The sequence below is a fragment of the Aulonocara stuartgranti genome, assembly GCF_965226115.1.
Source record: "Aulonocara stuartgranti genome assembly, chromosome: 2".
Classification (NCBI taxonomy): domain Eukaryota; kingdom Metazoa; phylum Chordata; class Actinopteri; order Cichliformes; family Cichlidae; genus Aulonocara; species Aulonocara stuartgranti.
In genome coordinates this window covers 2,761,977-2,788,939 of record NC_138940.1, presented here as the reverse complement: position 1 = coordinate 2,788,939, position 26,963 = coordinate 2,761,977, and the positions used below count along the sequence as shown (strand labels likewise).

General features: G+C 43.8%; 3 protein-coding genes across 5 annotated transcripts; 2 read left to right on the top strand and 1 right to left on the bottom strand.

Annotated features, from left to right (window-relative positions):
* The first annotated feature begins 1,905 nt into the window (after positions 1 to 1,905).
* Positions 1,906 to 11,642, top strand: setd7 (SET domain containing 7, histone lysine methyltransferase). Its single transcript, XM_082552913.1, has 8 exons — positions 1,906 to 2,033; positions 4,221 to 4,350; positions 5,430 to 5,631; positions 5,733 to 5,922; positions 6,909 to 6,990; positions 7,086 to 7,203; positions 8,279 to 8,436; positions 10,700 to 11,642. The coding sequence occupies exons 1-8, from the start codon at positions 1,937 to 1,939 to the stop codon at positions 10,890 to 10,892; spliced, it is 1,170 nt and encodes a 389-aa protein (XP_082409039.1). The 5' UTR covers positions 1,906 to 1,936; the 3' UTR covers positions 10,893 to 11,642.
* Positions 11,643 to 11,753: 111 nt separating this feature from the next.
* Positions 11,754 to 21,490, top strand: LOC309718070 (uncharacterized protein). Of its 3 annotated transcripts, none has more exons than XM_082553026.1 (6): positions 11,754 to 13,130; positions 13,379 to 13,438; positions 14,306 to 14,437; positions 15,590 to 15,736; positions 17,263 to 17,317; positions 17,934 to 21,490. In XM_082553026.1, the coding sequence occupies exons 1-6, from the start codon at positions 12,966 to 12,968 to the stop codon at positions 18,038 to 18,040; spliced, it is 666 nt and encodes a 221-aa protein (XP_082409152.1). In that variant the 5' UTR covers positions 11,754 to 12,965; the 3' UTR covers positions 18,041 to 21,490. The 3 variants fall into 3 exon arrangements, with proteins under 3 accessions (XP_082409152.1, XP_082409151.1, XP_082409153.1); XM_082553025.1 differs by having other exon boundaries at positions 17,931 to 21,490; XM_082553027.1 differs by lacking the exon at positions 17,263 to 17,317 and having other exon boundaries at positions 17,931 to 21,490.
* Positions 21,491 to 22,909: 1,419 nt separating this feature from the next.
* Positions 22,910 to 26,963, bottom strand: rab33ba (RAB33B, member RAS oncogene family a). The gene is made up of 2 exons (XM_082553015.1): positions 26,485 to 26,963; positions 22,910 to 23,820 (listed from the first exon to the last, which is right to left on the bottom strand). The coding sequence occupies exons 1-2, from the start codon at positions 26,710 to 26,712 to the stop codon at positions 23,326 to 23,328; spliced, it is 723 nt and encodes a 240-aa protein (XP_082409141.1). The 5' UTR covers positions 26,713 to 26,963; the 3' UTR covers positions 22,910 to 23,325.

The window sequence follows — 26,963 nt, the reverse complement described above, 5'->3', positions numbered from 1 at the left end:
TGGGTGCGTGGGATCAGCCGCTATGCAAAGGGCTTTTTTAGTGAGACGGGTGCTGTAAATGTCCTGGAGGGAGGGGAGAGAGACACCAATGATCCTCTCTGCAGCTCTCACTATGCGTTGGAGGGTTCTATGACAGGACGCATTGCAGGCTCCAAACCACACAGTGATGCAGCTCGACAGGATGCTCTCGATGGTGCCTCTGTAGAAAGTGTACATGATGGGGGCTGGTGCTCCTGCTCTTCTTAGTTTGCGGAGAAAGAAGAGACGCTGCTGTGATTTCTTGGCCAGTGCTGTGGTGTTGTACGTCCAGGAGAGATCCTCTGTGATGCAACACAATACACAATACAGGTGTATACAAGGCATAACAATAACAGTGTTATCTTCATTTTAGATGACAAAAAGTATTTGCGGCTCCCAGTGTTTTCTTTTCTGTGGAAACTGGGTCCAAATGGTAGACAAAAGTCCGTCAAGACCAAGACCACGTAAAAGTGGTCTTGAGACCAAGACCGGTCTCGAGACATCCAACTCTACCAAATGGCTCTTTGGGTGTTGCTGACCCCTGGCATAGTCTGTATAAACTGCAATTGTATGTGAATGCTACGACAAAATATAATGTATGTATTTAATGTTTGAGAAATGAATGATTACATCTGTATGGAAGCTTTCACCACATATTTTTTGTTTGGACATAGTGGTGATTGGTTGATTTTAGTGGATTTGTAGGTGAAAGAAAATTGATAATGAGAAGATGTTGGGTAGGTATGGACATGAGAATAAGAGGATGACATAAAGGAATGTTAATGAATCAGGAAGTATAAGGAGGAAGTGAGGGCAGCTGTGGAAAGGTAGTGAGTCCTGATGATTTACATGTGGAGGTATAGAGATGTCTGAGAAACAGGGCAGTGGACTTTTTAAACCAGATTATTTAACACAGTTTTGGAAAGGACGCCTGAGGAACGAAGAAGAAGTGTTCTGGTACTGATCTTCAACAAGGATGCAGCTATAGGAAAATCAAGCTGATGAGCCATACAACGAAGTAGAAGCTAGAGAGGTGACGGTCAGCGAGCAGCAGTAGGGCTTCATGCAGAGAAACAGTGTTGAGAGAGTTCATGAAGACGTACAAAGAAGGCAGGTGTAACACTGAAGCTGCAAGTAGATGTAGGGAATGAGGAATGGTTGAAATACCAGGAGTCAACCATGTAAAGAGGCATTTTATAGAGAGGTGATGGAGAGATTGTTACAGAAGGATAGGAGTAAGAGTGAATGGGTGGATTTACAAAATGGCAGTAGGACCTGTTATGATGTTTGGTTTGGAAGTGATGCCACTGACAAAAAGACAGGTGGCAGAGCTGAAGGGGCTTTTCCCCTGGGAGTGACCGGCACTGACAACATTAGAAATGACCACATCAGAGGGACAGCTCAGGTGGACTGCTTTGGAGATGAAGCTGAGCAAGTTTGCACATGCATGTTGACAATGAAGTCGCCCGGCACAAGGAAAAGAGGAAGACCACACAGGACGTTCATAGATGTAGTAATGGAGGACACGCTGGTGTGACAGAAAAGGTTAGGGTGAGATGGCCTTTTCTTCTTCTTAGTGCAGAAAGAAGAAGAAAATGTGACCTTATAGCTATAATGGTTATTTTGTAGAAAACCCCACTTTGAGCAGCGACGGCTAAGAAATGCCATTAAATGTTTACAGAAATTCTTTATGTAAATGTTGGCTCTACTGGGGGGATCTAAGTGCACTGTCAGTTTATTTACTCTTATGATTTTTTTTATTAAAGTAAGCTCGTTGAGATTTCTTATTTTTAATAATAACCTACTAGTTTTAAACACGCTATATTTCCGTGCAAATATAATGAAATGCCCACGAAACGTGTGGCATGTGAAAAAAGGTGTCCCCGGTTGTCATGTTACCGTCCCCAAACGACGCCACATGGGTGGCAGGAAAAGCAGTCGAAGCCGTGGTGCGGTCACAGCGGTCTCCTGCAGCATGGACAGCGACGATGAAAATGTAGAAGAGGTTGTAGAAGGTACGTAACCTCTGCCATTCGTGCCGTGTACGCGTGAACGACTGCATTTGCACCGTGGAGAAGGTATTCTCAGCACTTTGGCTGAGTGGTGTCGATTGTCTTTAAACAAATCTTCATGAGTGGATCTGTCGGCGGGCCTGCTCGGGAGCTCGCAGCGCCAGGCCCTCTGTTTGACAAGGAGATCCGCCGGTCAGGCGCGTGAGGGCGGTGTGTGGGGTATTAGTGCTCCGCTGCTAGCGTGGCTGCTGTGATTAGTCAGCAGGGCAGGAAGTGCAGAATGACACCAAATGTTACTTTTTGTTGTAGTGCTGCACGTCTTTGTTGTTAAACTAGCACCACCGTTACACGCGGGTTCTTTCTCCCTCGTTCAGAGGCTGGACTGAGATTTCACTGCGTCGGACTAAAGTAGTGCTGTCGCGTTAGGAGACCCGGGCTGAAAACTCCGCTGTGGCGCACACAGTGCTGAAAGCTACGGACCCGAAGCCCCCGTTAGCACGCAGCCCTCACAGAGCTAATCACAGTGCTCTTTCAAAGGAAACCGACTGGACACGCTGTAAGAAGTCAGAAGGTTTAAAAAGCCCCAACACCGCCGTAAAGGGTTTCTGCCCACCCCGACTAAATAACTGCCCTCAGAGGTTGAAACGGTTTAACCCGTTTCCCTGACTCAGTACTGCTTTGCACGTTGGAAGTCTGGCCTACTGAATTCTGCAAATACAACGGTATCGTGTTGCGCTGCTGTTTGTTTGCCTCGTTTATATTCTAGCTGTAACTTAGTTTCATTTGCTGTAATCTCAGTTATCTACTCACTGTGAGTGAGTAACAATTATGTACGAATATGCTGTCAACCAAACTCTCACATAACACATATTAAGAAATGTTATTGTTACTTGGTGGTTGGTTAAAAGTGTGTCGAGTTATTATTGTTGAATTTATTTATTTCCAGGAGTGTAGCTCAGTCAGTGATGTGATTAGCACGTGCAAATGAAGCTTTTATTTCCACTCCAGGGACGTACTGATGCTTCCTTTTGCAATGAAATAGATTTTAGTTGGTGTTTTGTCGCCAGCATTGCCGTTTCATTTCCTGACTGAAGTAAAATATTGTAACTGGTTCCGTGTGTCATTAACAACTAATGGGAACTGATTGAATTATTCTTCTGTTCGAGTTTTCTTTGAAAGGAACTTTAGTGCAATTAAACATAGAGGAACAACAGTGTTTGGTGTTTAATTGCATTAGAGCCTGACTGATTTATCAGCAGGCTGATGATATTTGCTGTTTGCCGGATTATCGATGGCTGATAAGAACCTATAAATCCAATAAAAAGAAGAGATGGGAGAAGCACTCAACAACTTTGAGTGTTGATGTTGCAGTTTGTCCATCAGAGGGCACTCTTCAACGTCATTGCTTTTTAATTTGCATTGTCACGATCTTATCACAAAACCTGTGATATTAGAAACCCGGGTTACTAAATCACCAAATATGAGTATCAGTCTTTAAAGAAACAAAAAAACAAACCTTGTATCAGTTGGGGTTTAATTTCTATCGCCGTGTGTAATGACCAAGTGTTCCTGCTGAGCTATGTCAGCACCACTGAAGAAACCACCTGATGTAACCTGCACTGAACTTCTGGAACATTGAAGGATACTTTGTTTATTGTGAGGATTTTGAAAATAATGACCCATCTATGCTAAATAGACTTTAGGCATCATTTGGTTCATACTTTACAAATCACAACTGATGTTTTGGTTGGATGTAACGGTTAAAGCAAGAGGTTAACAAGTAAGTTGTTGGAGTAGACCGAGAGAGTAAAAAATAGAGATGTCACTGTTAGCAAAAGTGTCCAAAAACAAATTATTAGAGCTCTAGACTGACATGTCCTTTTAGCCAGGTGCCTCTGTAATCATCCACGGGTCTTGTTGCTGCTCCATGAGGGACGTGGCTAAAATGTAACAGTAGATACAGGAAGTGCTTTAGGCGTTTAAGAAAGGAGCTTGAGGACCTCAGCAGAAACCTTTACAGGCTTTATTTGTAGTACTCGTTTAAATCAGCTGAACATGCTTTGTTTAGTATTTTATGGTAGATCCATGAAAACAAATGGATGGGCCTATCTGGGATCTATTTCTATAACCTGATTTCATTAAAAACTCATCCTCATCACACTGAAACATTGTGTCTGCATGAACTTTCAGGTCCATTGGATGAAGATGGTCAGCCCCATGGTTTCTGCACTGTGACCTACTCGTCCAGTGATCGCTTTGAAGGACATTTCACCCATGGAGAGAAAAATGGCAAGGGCAAGTTCTTCTTCTTTGATGGAAGGTACTGTAAACATAACAAACTAAGGACTTAAATAATCTGTTAGGATCACTGATGGGGACGTAAATCTGACATTACTTGAATTAAAAACATTTACTATATCTGACCGCTGTCACTGCCAGATATGAAAGATGTATGTTCTGCATTTATCTGACAAACGCCTCATTATTGTGGATATATTGGTAATAATAAAAGAAAAGTACGATTATGCATGTGACAGCAGAGGACATGGCTTTGAGCAGCGGTCAGTTTCCTCCAAGGAGAAGAGTGTAACACTGCAGGAGCAGTCAGACGCAGGTATTGTGATAGTGTGCTGTGCGATAAGTGAACATCTGTGTTACTGCAGCTGTGTAATGGCACCTTTCCAAAGCTACATATGTATTTGCCAATAGAAGGTTTTGAGACTTACTTATTAATATTGTGTTAATGCATGTGTGCTTTTCAGTAGAAAAACAGAGTAAAGTTCTTGAGCATTACAGTTACAAACATTACTGGATTACAGGCAGCGGCATCAGAAGTAAACAAGAAAACAACTACTCTCCTCCTCCAAGTCCAAACATGCAGTACAACACATGACTGAGCGGCTTGCCCTGTAGATGGAATAGATTATTAATGGGACCATTGCAGATATACCAACACAGTCTGATTGTGGGCTGCCAGAAAACCTGTGACCAAACCTGTCCGATGTAATTACAAAACCATCACAGATGTAATTTCCTTTTAAAACTACCCCTAAAATTGTCGTGCAGTATACATTGAGTTATTTTATGCCATACCACCACTACCTCTCTCAAAACAATACCGCAGAAATGTGAAAAAGTTTTGTTTGTTCTTTTTTAATAAATGATATCATATGGCTGATATAATGATAATATTATGTTGTACTTTTTAGAATGTCAGCACTGGTTTTGTTTTTCAGGATTAAAGTTTGTCCTGAATAAGAAGGAACAGTTAGACAAACCTCAGAAAGAAATACTGGAGACATAAATAACCTTTGTCTGGCCCTATTCACCTTGAAGATTGAATTTAGACTTCAAATGTAAAAATCTTAATTGCAGTTGTCCTTCTTTTCCCTCTCACAGCACTTTAGAGGGGTTCTATGTAGATGATGCTCTGCAGGGCCAAGGAGTGTACACCTACGAAGATGGGGGCGTCCTCAACGGGACATATGTGGACGGAGAGCTTAATGGGCCTGCTCAGGAGTTCGATGGCGAGGGTCACCTGGTGTTCAAGGGCCAGTACAAAGGCAACAACCGCTGTGGGGAATGCTGGGTCTACTACCCTGTGAGTCAGCTTACTGTCTAACTTCTGCTTATACAGAACATAGCAGAAGTATTTCTAACCATGTGTATTGTGCATGTTGGCGTGTACTGTGGTGCGTCTAGGACAGAGGCTGTGTGTTTGGGGAGGTAAACGAGGACGGGGAAATGACTGGTGACTCTGTAGCGTATATCTACCCTGACGGTCGAACGGCTCTATATGGAAGCTTTGTGGATGGGGAGCTCATTGAGGCCCAACTTGCTGCTGTCATCTCCAACCAGACTGGGAGACCACGCTTCGAAATCAGCCCCAATAGTAAGGAGTGATGCCAACGTCCACATTTGTTTGTCGAGACTTTTGTTCAGGAGTTGATGCATTTAATAAGAAATTGCCCTTTTCCTAAAATTGATTATGTTGGATTTTCAAGATGCAAAAGGCTAAAGCGTTAATAGATGTGAATAAATAATAATACATTTATTATCAAGAAACTGTGTTATGGTATAATGCATGATGACATGGATCGTTTCAGTGCAATGTAATATACTGGAAACGTAATGATAGAAACCTCAATCATGTGCACGGGCAAGCTGTTAAATTGTTTAGCAGTTTAATAGCTTGCAGCTTGACAAATGGACCAGACTAAAACATCCCATTTCATAATTTGTACTTCCTGTGTAAAAGTCTCTCCTTTGCATTTTGCTGCACTCTGCCTGGACAGCTTTACTTTCTGCTCCTACCAGGTTTAAGAAGATTAACATATAACCAAGTTCACGGTCCATGGATGCTAATATGAAAGTTTTCGGTTGAGCCAAATTGTGAAACTGTGTTAAAACCTACAAGAGCTGATCTTATGTTCTTGAAAGCTTCCCCTTAAAGTTCTAAAGGATTTATTAAAACTGCTTTAAGTTATACACTAACTTCTTCACATCATCACTAAGTGCTGCTCCTCTCTCAGCTGGTCAGTGTCCAGAAACGTGAGACACAACGACTATTAATATTTAGGCTAGTTTCAAGAGCCGAAAGCCAGCAGGAGCCATGGATGCAACCGTTTATTTAAGCTGGCTAATGTGACTGAACAGTTCTGAGATATATGTAGAGGAATTACTGTCACTTTGGTATCATTCTAATTGAAGTTTGTTTTTTTACATTTCACTCATTAACCAATGCTGCCTTGCATGTGCTGTCCACCACCCATGCTCGTGTCATTTCCTCTGGCCCTGGTTAATATGGTTCCACTTGTATTTCATGGAGAAAGGCCTGTGGTTAAAGAATCCCACTAATCTGACAATCTTCTTTTACAGGTCCTGTGTACTCGTATGACAAATCCACATCCACCTGTATCGCCACCCATACTCTGCTTCCAGATCCTTATGAGAGCCAAAGGTAGATACGTTTTATAGGAATCCTGACCAATCACATTGTTCCTCTTGAATTCGTGGTCAGTATTTCATTGTCTTACCCCTGCCTCTGTTTGTCAGAGTGTTTGTGGCAGACTCTACAATCAGAGGAGCAGGACAGGGACTTTTCGCCAAGACAGATGCTGAGGCCAACACTGTGATGGCTTTTTACAATGGAGTACGCATCACCCACTCTGAGGTATGAAACACAGACCACAAACAACGCACCAAGGTCATTAAGAGTCATCATGTAGCAGTTTCAAATATCCAGTGGCCTTGAGGTTTCCATTGATGAAGAATGGACCCACTATCGTTGTCCCCCATATACCACACCAAACCATCACTTTTGTTGTTCCAACAGTCTTGGAGGGATCCATCCAGTGTGGGTTAGTGTCAGACCAATAGCGGTGGTTTTGTTTGTTAACACCATTCACATAGAAGTTTGTCTCATCACTGAACAAAATCTTCTGCGTGAACTGAGGGTCCTGTTCCAGTTTTTGTTTTGCCCATTCTGCAAATTCTGTGCGCCGATCTGGGTCATCCTCGTTGAGATGCTGCAGCAGCTGGAGTTTGTAAGGGCGCCATTTGTGAGTAGCTGATATCCGCCGAAGGGACGTTCGACTAATGCCACTCTCCAGTGACATGCGGCGAGTGCTACGCTGTGGGCTCTTGCTGAATGAAGCTAGGACAGCCACTGATGTTTCTTCATCAGTGACAGTTTTCTTGCGTCCACATTTTGGCAAATCCAACACTGAACCAGTTTCACCAAACTTAGCAAGCAGTTTGCTAACTGTAGCATGGGAGATGGGTGGTCTCGTAGGGGGTCTTGCATTGAAATGTGCTGCAATGACCCGGTTACTGCGTTCACCAGATATCAACACAATTTCGATCCTCACGTGTTAACCTCTTTGACATGTCAATGGCTGTGAACAAAGAGAAACTTGTAAATAACTCATGAAAGAATAAAGTTACATTGAAACCAAGCACACCATTGTTGTGACATTACCAATAAGTTTGATGTGTCACATGACCCTCTTCCTATTGAAGAAACAAAAGTTGTATCCAAGATGGCCGACTTCTAAATGGCCACCATGGTCACCGCCCATCTTGAGGAGTTTGCCCCTCACATATACTAATGTGCCACAAACAGGACTTTAATATCACCAACCATTCCCATGTTATTACGCTGTATCCATATGAATGGCCCACCCTGTAGAATTATCCCCATTAAATGCGCTTGTGTTTTCTTTGTGTTTTTATCCGTGACTCATCAGGTGGACAGCAGGGACTGGGCACTGAATGGAAACACAATTTCACTCGATGAGGATACCGTGATTGACGTCCCTCAGCCATTTGGCCAGACGGACAGATACTGCGCGTCTCTGGGTCATAAAGCAAACCACTCTTTCATCCCCAACTGCAAATATGACCCGTGAGTATAAGCTGACAGGTTGACCAGCAGAGTCTGACATTTAAAAAAAAGAAGCCTGATGTGATTACAAATTGAACAGAAATAACCTCACTCAGACCAGCTGAAGACTTTCTGTAGTCATGCACCACCAATGTTGTTACTGCTCCCGAAGACATCAAGCAATCTTTGATGAGTTATACAGAAGGGAATTATTTTTAATAGAACTGTTTTTCCTCAGCTAGATCAGTGGTTCTCAAACCTTTTCATCATTCCCCACACATTCACGCCCCATCGAAGCAAAACAGTGATAGAAAGCTGCAACTTTATTTAGATAACAAAGTCATTCACAATGAATCCTTCAGTAATTTTTGTTTTAAACAAACAACTTTCATTTAACTATTTGAGGCTTTTGTCACTAGACTGCTTCATTAGTCTGCAGCACTTCTTCAAAAACGCAACAAGTTAAATAGAACGTGAACATTGCCAAACATGGAAAAATAAAGTTCAGTCTTAGTTTTATTAAAGAAAAGAAATCCAGAAACTTGTTCACAGAGATGAAAACATATAATTCAGTGAGAGTTTAATACTCTTCACTCTTAGTGGCTGCAGTGAGCCTGTTTCTGACTGCAGAGCTGTGCTGGGGCATGGTCTGCAGCTGCAGGGGAGACGGGCACACCTGATCAAGCCGATCACGCCAATCCCCAATCATGCCTCGCTGGCTTAAAACTGAATGAACTGGGTCCTGTTGTTGTTGATGTGTGTAGGCTGTAGCACAAAAGCTGCAGCCCAGTGTGTTAGTGGACAGCTGCAATAAGAAGTATACTGAAAATGTGAACACGTGGTCGGGTCTCTCGTGACCCAGTCCTGGTTTTCGGCACCACTGTAAACGATGCACGACAGACCCGACCACGTGTTCACGCTTTTCAGTGCACTTCTTCTTCTTCTTCTTCTTATGGACACACGGCTGCAGCTTTCAGCAGATGTGCATATTATTAATCCTAATTAATTATAAATTTCTTTGTTCTGCCGTAAAAGTTAGTTCAGCGCGACTTTTCTGCCAGGTAACTTGTGCCCCACCTGTCAGAACTGAGAACCACGGAGACAGTTTGAACAGTTCAGTGGTCATGCTGTCTTAATAACACACAGTGTCGTATAGTGGGGCTGGAGCAGTTTTCACCCGTCGGTAGGTGAACAGTGAGCCATAGCCTGGACAGTGAACACCTGATTTGCATGTGGTTATTCCCCTTCCAGTAACAGCAAGTTAAAGATCAAGAGAGAAAAAAGTACATGTACCCCGCTTTAACCCCCTAACAGCAATGGTCCCATTAATGTTGTTATGGAAAATATCACATCAGCACCAGCAGTGGATTCTTTGGTTTTGGTTTTTTTGGGGGGCTAGTCAGTGTAAGGAGGCTAATGCTATATTCATATATACCTCTTGACACAGGTTGCAGTTATTCTGTGTAGTTGGCCACACTTGTACAAAGATGACAAACGATACAGCTGCTCAGGAAAGCCTGAGCTAAGAGCTCATTGAACTAGCGACATGTAGTGATTTGATTATTTTATTTTACTAAGCTTCAAATGACAAAAAGCTAACTTAGCATGTGAGCACTGTCAAGTTTTAAAGTTAAACCAGTAGTTGTTTTTATAAGCAAATATTAGCATTAGCAGCTTATATCTCATCTGTGTAGAGTAAACACTGAGTTCAGGGTCATCAATCAACCATCATTACTCTCATCATGCACACATTTATTTATTTACGTGTTCGTCTTTGTAAACCAGCGAGGTTTCTTTCCAGGAGCAGGTGCTTAGAGCATTGTTTGCCATCCCATTCAATAAAATAACCGTTGTACCATTCATGTGGAAGCTCCGTGTATTCTATCCTTGTGTTAGCCTGCGTTAGCCTGCTGCACCATCTGAGAGTACAATGTAGAAGTCTCTAAAACACAAAGTTAGATGCTTTGAGAATAAATTCAGACACCTGTTTACTTTAGTTAACTTTAGTTAACTATTTTAAACAACACTTTCAGTCACTGCCACTTAGGGCAGTGGGTGATTCTAATAGGACCAGTCCATGGTACATCCTGCCTCCGGCCCTGTCTCATATCACCTTTCCTACACCAAAAATGTTCCAAAGATTTGCCCCGAGACCCAGTAATATACTAAGCATCTAACTTGTGGTACCATGACAGACGTCACTGTAGCATATCTCACAATGAAATCACAAAGTAGTGTTTCTTGCCTGACTTTGTGCATTTGTGTTTATCCTGGGTTTGCACAGGTTTGTCCATCCTCGTTTTGGGCCAATCAAGTGCATCCGAACCTTGAGGGCTGTGCAAAAAGATGAGGAGCTAACGGTTGCCTACGGTTACGATCACCAGCCAACTGGAAAAAATGGCCCGGAGGCTCCTGATTGGTACAAGCGAGAGCTAGAGGCGTTTGAGCAGAGAGGAGGGGCTCCTACTGGACAGTGAGATTGCAGATGAATACCTCTGGACAATGAAAACGTTCCCCTCTACCTGTGCTACCACCTTACAAGACTGCTGGAGCATTGTGGCAATTGATATTAGAGAAATATTTGCAAAGTTACCAAGTTTAGTATTCAAATGGAATACTACTTGAGCAATTCAGGATGATTGGAGGCCTCTCTCAGGCCAAAGAAACACAAGAACTATGCAAGAAACCAAATGATATTAGAGGAGACACATCTGTGGCTGGAGGCGCCGCTCTGTCTGACATCCTCTTCATCACACACACCCTCATTCAAGTCAAGATTTCTGTGCAATGATGACTTCCTTCAGTTTCCACTGTCTGAATCCTCACTCGCTGTATGTGTCTTCTAGCTGCTGTTTACCTAACAGAGCTCCCCTCCAAACACCACTATTTGGACCCCACAGTCTTTGTGTCATCTGTTGCAAACTGTTCAGCCCACACTTCATTTGCACTAATTTACGTATCCCAATCTATACATTTCATAAAGTGTAACTTGACAGATCTGTTTACTTGCCGTACAGGATAAACATCGCAGTGGCTAATTTATTTCTAAGATCTGAAGTGGTTAGGTACTGTACGCCCTGAGCTTTGTAAAGGGCGTTTCTAATCCAAGAACTTTGGGAGAAAATAATGGACTGTCTGCCATTACTCACCTGTGAGCTTGTTTCACTTTTCTAACCAAACTATCTGTGTGCATATGCTCTCGGAAATAAAAGTACAAGGTAAGGAAACCCAGTCTGCATGCATCATCATCTTAAGACACAAGAATGGAAAGTTTCGACTTTTTTTGTTTTAATTTTTAATTGGTAGAATCTCCTGTAGCAGCAACGACCCCCATAACATCGCTGCTGATTTATAAAACGATGAGGACAGACTATTGACGAGTTCTCATCCTCTCTTTACCCATGTGCTCATTATCCTGTGTCCTGATTTATCACATCAGCCAAAACAGCGCTATCATTAATATTTTAATGTTTACAAAAACACAAATACAGTCACTGAAGAAAACAAGTTTTCACCGCTCTGGTTTCAGATGTCCAGGAGGCTACTTGGTAAACATGAAAGTAAATCTTGGCTTCCATATTTTTATTCCTTGACTCTAGCTTTGTGTGATTCACAGTTTACTTGCGTACTTGTAATAAGAGCCGTGTGCCGGACATCATACAGGTGCACGAATAGAAAGACTGTTTGGATCCTAAAGGTTTGGTTCGTGTGGATTAGGTGTAGATATCACAAAGAAAATCATGATCAAGATCTTAAAGATAACCTGTAAACACACACTCACGGTGTACAAGAACAGCTTCTTACTGCAGCAAAACAATGTTCTGTAAACTTCTCCATAAAGCTACTTGTGCAATAACCATTAACCTGACAGAGATGAGAGATGGATCAAAATGTTGTCTAAATCGGGAAAGTCTGGGGGCTCCAAAGCAAGTTTTATTTCAGGGAAAAGCCTAGCTTCTTCTATGCAACGTGTCTTATCGATTTAATTGATTATCGTGGCTCAAAAGTCCACACAGTTGAGAGGATCGCTGTTTTCAGAGTCCATCCATTTTCGTTCCTGGTTTTGCCCATCGTTGTGCAGCTTAGGAGACCGGGCCGGTCGCAGGGCTGAAAGTCTTTGGACCGTGGAGAGCACGGACACTCCACGCCGAAAGGACCGGGCTGGATTTAAGGTCAGGAGCTTCCACGGTGTGCGTGTTAAACCTGCAGTGAGGGTGGGGCTTGGCTGCCCACGGTCCAGACTCTGGACTCGGAAATCCCTTCCTGCTCTCCACCTGCCGCCGGGCACAGGTTAATGGATAAACTTCCTACCTGCTGAACCAACATCGAGATCCGTCGAGTGCCCGGAAGATTCACTTTACCCGATAAAAGGGCCGTCGGACGAGAACAACAACGACACAGGTGTCGGTAGCGGGACTCATGTTTCTGAAAGCCGCTGCGAGCATCAAAGTAACTTCAGGTTTCCACCGTCGAGCAGCTCCACTTTTCTTCTGACCAGAGTTGGCACACGAAGGACTTCAGGGTGCTTTGCGTCGGGTTAGCACCCGGACATGGACCGGTACAGGTACTTTATTTTTAACCAGAAGGGCGTGCTCGGCCTCGGTATCCTCCAGGTGGCTTGTGCTGGTCTCTGTGTGGTCTGCGGGCTCATGGACGCTGTTTTTCGCAAGGACACTCCGCTGAGTACCACCAGGACGCCGCTGTGGGGAGGACTGGTGAGACTAACGGCCATTCAGTATAACACAAACCCGCAGGACACCTGCCTGTTCGGGTATAAAACTAAACGGGTTTCGTCACTTAGATCTCCCGCTAGGATCCTTGTTTTGTCATCACTTTTCTTCTTTTGACCAAAGCTTTAGGCAACGAGTCTAGCGTTCTCTCCGTGAGAAATACACGGAGGATTTCCGCGTGAACAGTGTTAAAGACTTTCTCCCTGCATTTTAAACTCTGTCACTTTCTTTAGATCATGGCCTCTCCAGGTGTGCTGGCGCTGTTTGCCTCCCAGAGGAAGAACCCAGTACTGGTCAGTGTGATGGTTGCCATTTATTCTTGACTGATAACATCAGCAGGACTTTTAGAATGAATGACCGTGTCCGTTTCTCTGGAAAACAAGCAAACAAAAATAACAAGTAACACAACTAACAAGAAAATAAAAATAAAAAGATTCCGCAAAGTAGGAGGAGTAAATTCAGAGTTGTACTTTAGTTAAGGTGTTGGTGCATCTCTCACATTCGCATTAAAGGCCAACCATGCACCTTTGCTGAACTCATCTGTTATTTGATGCCTGGCCACCATTGTTATGTTTGGCCCCCACACTGCACTCTGAGCACTACAGCCAGTGAAACTTCACACAGATACAAGTGTGTGATGGGTGTTACTTCAGCAGCCCTGTCACAATAAAGAACCGTTTAAGGACCTCTGGTTAAAACTTGGATTTGGGCCTTTCCTCACCTGCCAACCTGCTAATGTTTACATATTAAATCTGCCACCAGCAGGTTCCTGTTCAGTCTATCAACAGGGCTTTGGACTAAAAATAAATTATTTGGATTATGATGGTCAAGGATGCAAGGGACCAGGCGAGGTAGATGCAGATGGTCCAGTGTGGAAGAAGAAAGTTTATGATGTACTTAATTTATTTTCCTCTTCAGACAACATGTTCTCTAATCGAACTCTAACAAACCGATACCCCGCCCTACACCTAATTCTAAACCAATACAAAACTCATACAGCTCTTTGGAGCGCTGTAAGAACCAGCCAGACTGTATTCACTTTCTAAAAATGTCCTTTCTCCAATGGTTTGAAACTCAAACTTGGCTTCATTAAAAGGTAGTCGTACACACATAAGCACAGAGTCCTCTTTCTTTGGCTGAACTTGTGTGTCTGTCCTCAGGTGAGTGTGATGGTGGTGGCCTCAGGCCTGTCTGTTTTGGCTGCAATCGTCATATCAAGTTACTCCTGTCTGACCCTCACCTATGGGCAGGAGGATAAAGAGGTCTTCCATCACCACAACAGTCCTGAAGTGGTAACCTGCACACACACAATCACTGTTTTAATCAGTGACTCATTTCTTGACGAAGTCAGTTGTAGTAAATAAGACCTGGTTGCATTTCATCAAGAACTAACAGGTCCTGCTGTTGTGAATGACCAGCTTGAGGTGCTTTTACACAACGAGTTTCAGGAACTTTAACTTCTCAAGATCATCTGCAGGGGTAAAGTGGTTGAAACATTCAGGAAAATACGTTCAATCCCTGTCTGCTCCAGTCTGCATGCCAAATATCCTTTGGGAAGATACTGACCCCAGGTTGCTCTCCAGTACATCCATCGGAGTGTGAATGTGTGTGAATGTTAGATAAGAAGTGCTTGTGCAAATGGGTGAATGAGGCAAGTTGCTTTGAGTGCTCAGAGTAGAAAGTGTTATAGGAACAGGTCCATTTATCATGTTCCGGAGGTCTCCAATTATTTTAGATGTGACACTGGTCACCTGCATCTCCTGCACAGTTACTTGTGCAGGAACCTAGCATAACCTTTCTGAATGTCCTGACACATTAATGTTGTTCAGCAAACAAACGAATCAAATTCCATGTTTGGGGTTTTTTGTTGTTGTTGTTGTTTTTCTGTTCCTCTGAGTGGGTTGATGATTTACATATTTACCAGCAGCTCATGTTAGCATGCCTTTAAGCTCACATCTTCCAACAATGTCAGAGGCGTCCTATTGGAGAGGGAAACCTTGCTATGCGCTCTCCTGATGTGATCTTGACTCACATCAGCAGCACTTCTGGCCAGCTGTTTCGCAGTAGTGCAGACACTAGGATGAAGCATGGATGTGTGAGTTGGTGTTGCTGCTAAGGATGTGGGACGTCAGTGCTGCCTGTCTGTCACATCCTGATGTTTTTTATATGCCCTCCTTTGTACGACTCTATATATGCAGACTTATCCACAGTTCATGGAAGTTGATTACACACAAACATGTCTTGTGGCTTTCCAGTTTTGTTTTGTTTTTGGGTAGTTTGCTGAAATGTGTAACAAAAATGTCCAACACATGGAGGGATAAATAAATGTGCAGCTTTTTGTTTCGGTGCTGGTGTTTTAGAGAGATAATTTCACTCTGATCTCCCCCCATTTCTTTATTACACACACACTTCATGGCTGTAACATTGTTCGTCTCCCTGCACAGACGTTTGTGCTTCATCGGATGGTGAAAGGTGCCAACGCCACCATCCTGCTAACCTGCGCCATCAGCCTGGTTTTCTCCTCTGTCATCGGCTACATGGGCTGTCGCAGCATCCCCTTGTGTGCCTGCTATGATGCCAGAACTGGACTGGTAAGGACAGCATAGTAAAAAATCATAACATGTTTTCATCTCAAATTATTTATTTAGAATGAACAAAAAACACAAAGGTCAAATTTACTCTAATGTGCTGTAATTGTAAGGAACAAGAACCCTGAAAGTCATGATTTCATTTGAAAACGCTAAGATTAAAGCAACATGATAACCCTCACATTAAAATATGAGTAACAGTGTATTTCAGAGGAAGACGACTCTGGTTTTTAACTAAAGAAAAACATGAACTAATAACACGTGCAGAATGTTTTTATGTTGCAAACATACTTGGACAAAGACACGGGTCAGGACTAAATGTGTTTGCCACACAGATTTAAACAAAAAAAGAAGCTACCTATGGTTGTTTTCGTAGGATTGTCCACATTCACTAAGGAGCTGCTAACATTAGCCTAAAATATTAGTTACAGCTTGCTAGTTCCAGCATAGCTCCGCATGTTTCCAGACTAGATGCTGCAGATTTTGGTCCATACTGACAGTTGCAGCAGTTGCTATAGATTTGCCATTTGCACATCCCTGATGCAAATCTCCCACTCTGCCACATCCCTGTAATGGATTGAGGTGTGGTGACTGTGGAGGTGATTTGAGTGCAGCGAACTCGGTGTTACTGAGCTGTTTGAGATGAGCTTTGTGACGCTGTGCAGCCATCAGAAGATGAGCACACTGAAAGACGACATGGTCAGCTTCATTTATAACGAGTCTCCAAAAGTGTCTCCACCATTACAAGTGGCACCAGCATCCTGAGGAGCAGCTGAAAGCCAGGATGGAGCCGTGCGCAGTTGATAACATTTTGGTGAGTCACTGTGACCTGATCGGCTCATAGGAGCAGCACCCAACGGCGTCTTCTGCTTTAGCCCGTTTGATTCAAAGTTCAACAAGGCTGTGCTTTCTGAGATTCTCTTCGCCACACCTTGGTCATAACGGGTGCTTATTTGAGTTCACGTTGCATCAGTGTCAGATTGAAATTCTCTGGCATCAACAGGGAAGTGCAGCACACTATACATTTACATCAAAAGGGCTTTGGACAGGCGTACCTAATGAAGCGGATCCTAAATGTTTGCAGGAAAATGGCCCAGCTGTTTGAGCTGGTTTATTGATTGTGCGATATCAGCAAGCGCTCTCTGATTAGTTTAACGTCTCATTACAAAGTGCTGTGAATTTCCCAACTGTGGGACTAATAAAGCCTATCTTATCTTACGCGTCTTATGATTATTTTCAAAATGATGGTTCCAGTTGGAGTAAACAAGGCAATTAAGGCCAGATATGATTAAGGGTGGGCGTTGTGGTTGTCAGGTTGCTGCCATATAAGTCCAGCGTGTCTTCATTTCTTAGTTGGGTCCACCCCTTGGTTCTCATGTCCAGTTTCCTAAAACCAAGCTGGTGACGTCTTTAAAAAAACCCTTTACTAACCAGTGTGACATAATCACAGTGGGGTTCTCACGAGGCCACACCTGGATGTTCTGTTTTCACTTCAGTTTGTTCACTATGTGTCGTGTGTGTGTTTTCAGGAGAGCCTGGTTCCTCAGTGTGATCCCGGGGACACGGAGATGTGCACTTTGCAGAGTAAGCTTTAAATGTGGATCCTGTGTTAGGAAATTTTCTCAATAATCAAGGTGAACCCAGCATATAACATTTTAATGTGGTGGATTTAGGTTAAGTGTGTGTTGGTGTTTTATCACCAAACAATGATAACAAAGAAAGAAATTTCAGACACTACTCAGGAAATCTCACCATGAAGCCTCTGACAGAGAATGAGACAATCGTGTACAATGAAGCAGCAGGTTCAAAGGTCACGGGGGCATCCACATTAGTGTGCTGCTCTGTCAGGTTTGTGTAGCAGTGTGCCTGATTGGTCTCTAGTGGTAAAAGGAAGTAGCATGAGCACTCTTCCTCTGAAACATATTCATTAATCTTTTTTCTTGTACTTGTCACATGAAGCATTGTGGGAGGGGCTTGAATCTAATCTGCAAAACAACAGCATCGTTTTTCTGATGCCAAACAACATAGGCTGAGCGGGCCACCATTATGATCCAGAGACTTCTAATAAACGTCCCACCCATTAACTAGTCGCGCCTTTATGCACCACAAACTCAGGGGACCTAAGTCTCGCCCGTGTTTCTGTTTTTTGTTGTCCAACTCTCAGCAGTCCTGTAATGAAGTTCTCATGTGTGTCCAGCAGGAGGAGACAACAGACTGTTTAACTCTCCAGCTCAAACGACTCACAAAGACGATCCAGAAGAAGAGGAGGGTTCCTCCAACCTGCCCCCATACAGCAGACTGACCTGACACCATGCCTGTTGGGGACTTCATACTCCTGCTTGCTTCCTTCTGACTGCAGGTTCATTATATTTAAAGCTAAAGTCTATGGGTTTACTTCTGAGCACAGGCAGAGGCGGAATTACATAATTCAAGTGAAGCTCAAGATGCCAAGTCTTGAAAAACAGGACTTTTTACAGATCTGTTGGAGAGACACGAATTGTTGCGCTGTGGGAGTTTCTTTTGGTTAATGGCCTCACAATTCCACAGTCAGACTCATTTAAACTTGCCAAAGCCTGAACACCTGTGTGTGCGTCGTGTCAGTACTTTCATGTTTAATTCTTTTTACGCTGTGTGAATGACTTTTGCTCTGACTTAATATATTTGATATGTATGCATTAAATACAAATTGGACTGAACTGTTGGAGAGCTGAAACATTATTGCACATAAAACCACAGAATCTCCCTTTTTCTCCACCAGTTTAATGGATTTAATTCATTTCTTTCGGCCCATTTACAGTAAGATATACAGCAATCCTGTCTTGCATCTTTAAAGAACAAAAGTAAACCAAAGGAAGTTACAGTAGAGCCCAGTGTGAAGGCGGACTTGGAATGAAAACAAAGGACACTTTGCGAACAGAAAAAAGCAGCCGAGCCCACAACAATTAAAACCCACGCAGGGCCCACCCCCCCATTCCAGTCACATCACTGACAGGCTCCACAGATGCTTGGGCTGTGAACAGCAAGTCCTGAGAGAAAGTGGTGTTTTCATTTACTGTGTGTCTCTAGTGTACCAGCTGTGGTCAGACATGCACAAACTGACACAAAGCCACAAAATGACTCTATGGACACCAGCAAAGGGGCCGTCGCTGCTTGTGGACGGAATGATGGCATTTATTGTAGAATGCTGCCAGACATGCTTAGTATTATATCACAAGCTTATGTGTAATCTAAGTAGCGGATGTAGACATTACTCCACATGTTAAGACACCTGAGCGACGCACTATGAAGTAGGGAAATCCAAGGTCAGCGCAATGTCTGCAATAACAATTTGCCTGATAGTTAATTTTCCCTTTTTTGTAAAGAAAAAACTATTTAAAACTTGAGTCCCGGGTATTTAACCCTTTGATGAACTGTCCTCTTGGAGGTGGTTCCAGAGCAGATTCACATCTCTAGGTCACGCTAGCCAAGGTGTCAGTCCTTCATCAGGTGTCCCCCCCTCCCCACCATCCTGTGAGTTGTTATGGTCACACAGACAAAGGTGTGAGTGAGGGCTTAATGACCTGGGAGGGGATCTGAAGAATGCATCGTGGGTGGATGATGGCTGGCGTCACCGCCACCACATTGATACATACTTAACTTATTTGTTTTAATCATCTGATTGGCCAGCAGAATTGTACCCTACACATAAAAAGCAGTATTTAACCAGTATTTCCCGTAAAGGTTCCCGTTTGACTGACTGAGCACATTCCTTATATGTCATTGCTCCTGAATTACAGACAAGATTAGGAATTGGAAAAGCAATAGCGCCATATTTTTGTGGGGCATCTTAGAACATTAGCATCAATCTAAAATGTTTCAAAAAGCCAAAGGTTTTTCAAGATTTATCGATATCTTAACAAAAATGTATTTAAATTTATTTATTAAGCTATAGGTCCTGTTACATTTTATATTCCTGGCAACTTCTGCAATGCCACAATCTCAGTGTTCATCAGCAGGGTATTTAGTCCCAGTTTTTATGTTATAGGAAAACTACAGATCTTGTTTCAGGAAGCAAATCCATTCAAAAACAAAAACCTGGAGAAAAGAGAGTGAAACAGTGCTAGCTCTTTTCAGACTGTGGTACTCTATTGCAGTATACAAAGGTTCATTTAAAGGCCTAATAATAACAACTGCTGCACACAGACTGTACATACATAGTGAAACAAAAACAGAGGAAATTAGCAAACTAGATTAGCAGCTAGATGGTAGCCATGATTTCCTGGATATTTTAGCTCCAATTATGAGGAGCTATATTAAGGCCTGACATGAAAAAGACTTGATCATTTCCTCACCTTTTATTGGCACAATGTTTCAGTAAAGGTGCGAAAGATAATACCATTTGTTAACTGTCCGCTAATGCTAATGCTACGTTTACAAACAATTTATTAGCAAAGATTTTGCTCAAAAAACAAATTTGAGTTGTCTCGTAATTATGTGGATGGTTTTGTGCTTCCCTGGGACATTTATCAGGACATTAAGTACCAAGTATATCTACTGGTAGCTGTGGTTAGCAATGACTGTACATGCACTGAAAACACCTTAGCAGTTTCCCCCACTGTTACGAGGAACAGGAAGTGGATTAATATCGTTTTCTCTGAAGCAGCTTCAGCTGTAAAAATAAAAGTGAGCTGACACAGACGGGAGTGGTTCACTAGGTGCGATGCCAGTAGCAGACATCACGGCATGAACTTGATGTTGAATCTTTTTGTTTGGCTGGAAAAGATGTGATGAATTGGTCATAATGGACACATGATTGTTGTACATGCTCCCAGACCCTGCTGTGGTTTGAGGTTGTCCTAATAATTGACAAATAGCTAAAATTTGCCTTTAACTTTACGAAACCACTCTGTAAAACTGTCATTGAAGTAATCATACTTCTTTACTTTCCATCTACTCTTAATATTAAACAAACTTCACTTCGGCATAATAATAAAGTTCATATAGTAGGAGGAAAAAGAAAGGTTGTCCATAACTCAATGAATCAGCCCAAAACCGAGTGGAAAAAACTCCACTTTTTCTATAAAAAGTCAATAATGTGGATATTGTTCCCTCCATGCATTTCATTCCAATTTAGTATTTCAGTGAACTCGTTATGACTAAGTTACACACAGAATATTAATATAAGTGGACAATTTTTTGATCACTGGAGTAAAAGCAACAGGATTTAAAGGCACCCTGTGAAGTTTTCAACTCATAGTTGTAGCCGCTGTTTTTAACGGTCTGCACACTCTGCTAGCACGCGCCCGTTTCTGCTTCTTATAATTAACTTTAGCATTAATGGTGATAACAAGCTAAGAAAGCAAGCAGTTCAGCAAAAACACCCTCAGCTTCTGGAGGGCGACCAATCAGAAGAAAGTGTATGAACAGAGGGGATACACTGGAAATTCAAAGTCCCAGGAATAAAGAATTAAATGTAGTGTTACTTGAGAAAAGTTAGTCTGATGGTGTCCCAGAATAGAAACATAGACCGTGGACTGGGAAGACCAGATCCCATGTGAAATATTCAGAATACTGCATCTGCATATTCACACTCAACATAAACAAAGAGTGAAAATACTATTTAGATGCAAACTTCACATGGAGCCTTTGATGAGACAACTAAAACCAGCCACCTGTGGAGTGTTACACCCACGAGGGGGGCAGAGATAACATGACCAACACCTTTAAGATAATGCAGTCTACAAACATTATAATACCACAGTGACACCGCTCTTCTAACATCCATCCATCCATCCATCTTCATCCGCTTATCCGAGATCGGGTCGCGGGGGTAGCAGCCTAAGCAAAGAGGTCCAGACCTCCCTCTCCCCAGCCACCTCCTCCAGCTTGTCCGGGGGAATACCAAGGCGTTCCCAGGCCAGCCGAGAGATATAATCTCTCCAGCGTGTCCTGGGTCTGCCCCGGGGCCTCCTCCCGGTGGGACATGCCTGGAACACCTCGCCCAGGAGGCGCCCAGGGGGCATCCTTGCCAGATGCCCGAACCACCTCAGCTGGCTCCTTTCGATGTGGAGCAGCAGCTGCTCTACTCTAAGCCCCTCCCGGATGGCCGAACTTCTCACCCTATCTCTAAGGGAGAGGCCAGCCACCCTTCGGAGGAAGCTCATTTCCGCCGCTTGTATCCGCGATCTCGTTCTTTCGGTCACTACCCACAGCTCGTGGCCATAGGTGAGGGTAGGGACGTAGATCGACCGGTAAATTGAGAGCTTCGCTTTTACACTCAGCTCCCTCTTCACCACGACTGACCGGTGCAGCGTCCGCATTACTGCAGCCGCAGCCCCAATCCGTCTGTCGATCTCCAGCTCCCTTCTCCCATCACTCGCGAACAAGACCCCGAGATACTTGAACTCCTCCACTTGGGGCAGGAACTCATCCCCGACCCGGAGTGGGCACTCCACCCTTTTCCGGCTGAGAACCATGGCCTCAGATTTGGAGGTGCTGATCCTCATTCCCGCTGCGTTACACTCGGCTGCGAACCGCTCCAGTGCGAGCTGGAGGCCCTCACCCGATGAAGCCAACAGAACCACATCATCCGCAAAAATCAGAGATGAGATTCTGAGGCCACCAAAGCGAAAGCCCTCCGCCACTTGGCTGCGCCTAGAAATCCTGTCCATAAAAATTATGAACAGAACCGGAGACAAAGGGCAGCCCTGGCGGAGCCCATCACCCACCGGGAACGAGTCCGACTTATTGCCGGCAATGCGAACCAAGCTCTTGCAACGGTTGTATAGGGATTGAATGGCCCGTAGCAATGGGCCAGACACCCCATACTCGCGCAACACCTCCCACAGGACGCCCCGAGGGACACGGTCGAATGCCTTCTCCAAGTCCACAAAACACATGTAGACTGGTTGGGCAAACTCCCATGCACCCTCAAGTATCCTCGAGAGGACAAAGAGCTGGTCCAGTGTTCCGCGACCAGGACGAAAACCGCATTGTTCCTCCTGTATCCGAGGTTCGACTAGCGGACGAACCCTCCTCTCCAGCACCCTGGCATAGACTTTCCCGGGGAGGCTGAGGAGTGTGATCCCCCTGTAGTTGGAACACACCCTCCGGTCCCCCTTCTTGAAGATGGGGACCACCACCCCGGTCTGCCAGTCCACAGGTACTGCCCCTGATCTCCACGCAACATTGCTAACATACAGTCTAATTAAACGGCATGTAGTGCATTACTTTGTAAAGTGCTCTGTTATTTTGACCCTACATATCTGCCTCTACTGAAGGAGTTAAACGAATAATTACTGATTTAATATCAGATTTTTGGCCCCAGTTTTCCAATCATTCATTGGCACAGTTCATTTCCGTGAACCCTGCCAATCCTAGACAGTCACATACTGCCTCAAATGGTTATAAGTCAGTTAAGCACAAGCAGTGAACTAATATATCCTCTACTGGAAACATTCATCTGTTGTTCTGATTGTGAAGCCATTTTTTAAGAACAATTTTCTCTTTTTTTGACATCCGTTCTTCGCTCTGCCCCGTCTGCCTCCAACCTCATCAGCCATCAGCCACCTTGGGCCGAGCTCGTCTCCTTCTATCCTCTCCGTTAGCCTATCTCAGCAGCTGGTGCAGCCCCAGCTCCTGGTCCCGTCCCCCCCATCATCCTGCCCCCTGTTTAGGTTGATGGTTCCCCCTGATGCCTCAGGGGGCTGGCTGAGCACCAGGGGCTTCTGAGACTTCAGCTTATGGGCGACTGTCATGAAAATAGCCTCGACATGGTCACTATTTCCATAGTTTCTGTCTCCTTGGCTGTTGGGATTCTTTGCAGATGTCTCAAACAGCGGCATGGAGTGGGCGTCTGCGAACTGTTGAGCCAAGTCCGTGTTTACTTGCACGGAGTCTTGGAGGTCACACTTGTTTCCGACTAAGATCCTGGGTACCTCTGTGCCCAGTGCATGCTGCTTGCACTCTTCGATCCAAGCAGGGAGGCTGTGGAAGCTGGCAGCGTTGGTGATGTCATAGACAAAGACAACAGCGTGCACGTTGCGGTAGTAGTGCTGCACCATGGACTTCCTGAAACGCTCCTGGCCTGCAGTGTCCCACAGCTGGATCTGTACGAGACAATACAGAAGTGAAATCCTGCCAGAAGACAAGCAGTGATGTCATTTACTCACAAATTACATTCATTATTATAATAAGATTATTATTATTATACCGTTTTTCTAATCTTACTGACTGCTCCAAGTGGTTTTAGTTAGAACAGTCCAAACTAGAACTGTGTTTTTATCCATATTATTGTGTCACTAAGTTCTACTGTCAGCCAAAAACCATTACAAACACAACACTGACACACTGTTTCTACATTGTTGCAGGTCTCATGATCTGTGCATCAGTATTAGAAATTAGGGAAGAGTCAGTTAGTCTTGAAATGTGGCTGTCATTGTTAATGCCAGTTAACTGAATTAACTGCCAACTGGAGATACCACAGCAGCTGTTCTTATTGTATTACTTCCTATGATGACGTATGTGTCGCTGGCACTCCTGTAGTGCAGTGCCTGCAATTGTGCAGCCACAGCAAATGAAGCCCTTTACGATCACACTTATGCAACACAGAAATCCAAATATCTGTGCAGATCATTGATGCAGCTAGCTCATTAACTGAAATACCTGGTCTAAATATGTGTTCAAAGTTCTTTCTCTTATAAAGACCCCCCCCCCCAAAAAAAAAGGTCACATTAAGTGGTACATTGTTCTAAAGTGAGCGCAGTGGAGTAGGCGAGGTTAAACATTGGCCACACAAACATACATTTGAGTGGATTTAGGAGCCATTAAAATCTTTGATAATCAAGTCATGTTTTAAATGTTGTAGGAATGTGTGGCACTTTGTAAATATTACTGAAAACAGATTCGTTTGTAAAGAGTGGCTAATGTTAGCAAAGCTAGCAACAGCAACCTTTCCTTCTTTACAGGCTCACAACTGTACAGACAAAATCAACATGGTGTGGACCAAACTGTTGAGGCAGTAGAGTGCAGTAAAAAAAATTAGAATCACAATTGACAGAACATTTTACTCAACTCGATTAACATTCTTTTATACGCTTGTCTTCCTGCATGGTCAGTGACTGTGTAATGCTTATCTATAGCCATTTTCCACTAGTACCTACTCCGGTCGGCTCGACTCGACTCTGTTGTTAGGGTTTTCCATTAGCTGGTACTACCTGGTACAAGATACCTTTTTAGTACCTTCTCGGTTGGGGTTCCATACCAGCCAGGTGGTCTGAAAATGTGACGTCAACAGACTGCATACCAAATATTGGCTAGTCAGTGGCACCACTTCTAAAACCAGATCAAAGTGAGGTTATTGTACTTGCTCCTAAAAATCTTAGAAATATGGTATCTAACCAGATTCTTACTCTGGATGGCATTACCTTGGCCTCCAGTAACGCTGTGAGGAACCTTGGAGTCATTTTTGACCAGGACATGTCCTTCAAACAAATATGTAGGACTGCTTTCTTCATTGTGTGTAATATGTGCACCAACATCTCTAAAATCAGAAATATCCTGTCTCAGAGTGACGCTGAAAAACTAGCTCGTGCATTTATTACTTGCAGGCTGGACGACTGTAATTCATTATTATCAGGAAGTCCTAAAAACTCCCTGAAAAGCCTTCAGCTAATCCAAAATGCTGCAGCAACAGTCCTGACAGGGACTAGAAAGAGAGAGCAGATTTCTCCTGTTTTGGCTTCCTGTTAAATCCAGAATTCAAAATCCTGCTCCTCACATACAAGGTCTTAAATAATCAGGCCCCATCTTATCTTAATGACCTTGTAGTAGAGTTGGATGTCTCGAGACTGGTCTTGGTCTTGAGAAAACTTTTACGTGGTCTTGGTCTTGTCTCAGTCTTGCTGTCTCAGATCGACATAGTGCTCCAATCCCTCCATATTGTGGCCAATCACATGCGAGGATATAGGATAATATCATTATGTGAAAAACAGAGAGGGTGAGAGACGCGACAGTCAAGTGGAGCGTGCGTCTGTCCTCTCGGTAAGTCTTGGTATTGGTCCTGGTTTAGGCGGTCTTGACTACAAGTCTACCTTATAGTAACATATATTTTTTAAACCTGGCAACGAGGCTTTATAAATAACAACGTGGCCCCCACATGTGACAAATAGCCATAGACTAAGCAATAGGTATATCATTGCTCAACGTCCTCCATTGTTGTGGTGTTCACAACAAATGACATCACAGGACTTTTGGCCAGTTCGTGGACGAGTTGAAAATTCCGACTTCAACTGGAAAACACTACATGATTTAAAGGAGACAGAATTTAGAAAGAAAAGATGGGCAAGAGTACTTCAATTAGATCTTCTGAATGTTGGTTTTCATTTAATATCGATTAAGTGCCCATGGCTGATGTCACGATGACTACGTCCATCGTTTATATACAGTCTGTAATCACTTGCCTACAGATGAGAACTTGTAACAAGGATTAAATAGTGCCGTTTCAAAGTGACCATCCAAATGATCCTAATGACCTGCACATCAGGGTTGGTATCCAGTGAGGTCGAAGTAAAACATGTCCCAAGTACTACAGAAGGCATTTTTTACATAGCTGCTGCAGTGGACCTGATCAGAGGCCCACTGATAAGACCTGCCACTAGCTGTCAATCACCATATAGCATAAACCGTTTTGTGTTGTCGTTGAACCTTGAAGTCCAGCCAAGACACCCTGAGGAACTGGATGTGTAACAATGAAGCTCCTCTGCAGTACACACCTTGATATTTTCGCCGTCAATCTCGACCAGTCTCTCCCTGAAGTCCACCCCGATCGTGGCCTCGGTCTTCTCGGGGAACTTGCCGGCACAAAAGCGGTAAGTGAGACAGGTCTTCCCGACCCCGGAGTCCCCGATGACGATGATTTTGAAGATGCGGGTCCTCGGCGGTGGAAGACTGGAGCTCGTCAGGGAGCTGGAGAATTCAGCTGACGACCCGCTCTCCGCCATATCACAACGAAGAGCTGGACGACTCTGGGCCCAGTGTCCACTAGCTGTCAGTTATCAGGCTCCACTGCAGCTACTGCTCGGTCTGAACTCAGGCGGTTACAGGACGAGAAGAGCAGCTGCTGCGTGAGCCATCTTTAGAAAATGTCAATGTATACACTGATCTTTGTCTCTAAACGAGCGCATCCCTGTAAACACTCCTATCCGCAGCCTACCTAGGAAGACACGTTCAACGTAGTCCAAACAACGTGGCG

What these genes read in the sequence shown, in the direction of transcription:
- setd7 (XM_082552913.1), top strand. Translation starts at nt 1,937, where the DNA reads ATGGGTGGCAGGAAAAGCAGTCGAAGCCGTGGTGCGGTCACAGCGGTC. An exon ending in AATGCTGGGTCTACTACCCT is followed by an intron (nt 5,632 to 5,732) that starts GTGAGTCAGCTT and finishes TGGTGCGTCTAG; the next exon opens with GACAGAGGCTGTGTGTTTGG. An exon ending in CCCAACTGCAAATATGACCC is followed by an intron (nt 8,437 to 10,699) that starts GTGAGTATAAGC and finishes GGGTTTGCACAG; the next exon opens with GTTTGTCCATCCTCGTTTTG.
- LOC309718070 (XM_082553025.1), top strand. Translation starts at nt 12,966, where the DNA reads ATGGACCGGTACAGGTACTTTATTTTTAACCAGAAGGGCGTGCTCGGC. An exon ending in CGCCGCTGTGGGGAGGACTG is followed by an intron (nt 13,131 to 13,378) that starts GTGAGACTAACG and finishes CACTTTCTTTAG; the next exon opens with ATCATGGCCTCTCCAGGTGT. An exon ending in ATGATGCCAGAACTGGACTG is followed by an intron (nt 15,737 to 17,262) that starts GTAAGGACAGCA and finishes GTGTGTTTTCAG; the next exon opens with GAGAGCCTGGTTCCTCAGTG.
- rab33ba (XM_082553015.1), bottom strand. Translation starts at nt 26,712, where the DNA reads ATGGCGGAGAGCGGGTCGTCAGCTGAATTCTCCAGCTCCCTGACGAGC. An exon ending in TTGACGGCGAAAATATCAAG is followed by an intron (nt 23,821 to 26,484) that starts GTGTGTACTGCA and finishes TGTCTCGTACAG; the next exon opens with ATCCAGCTGTGGGACACTGC.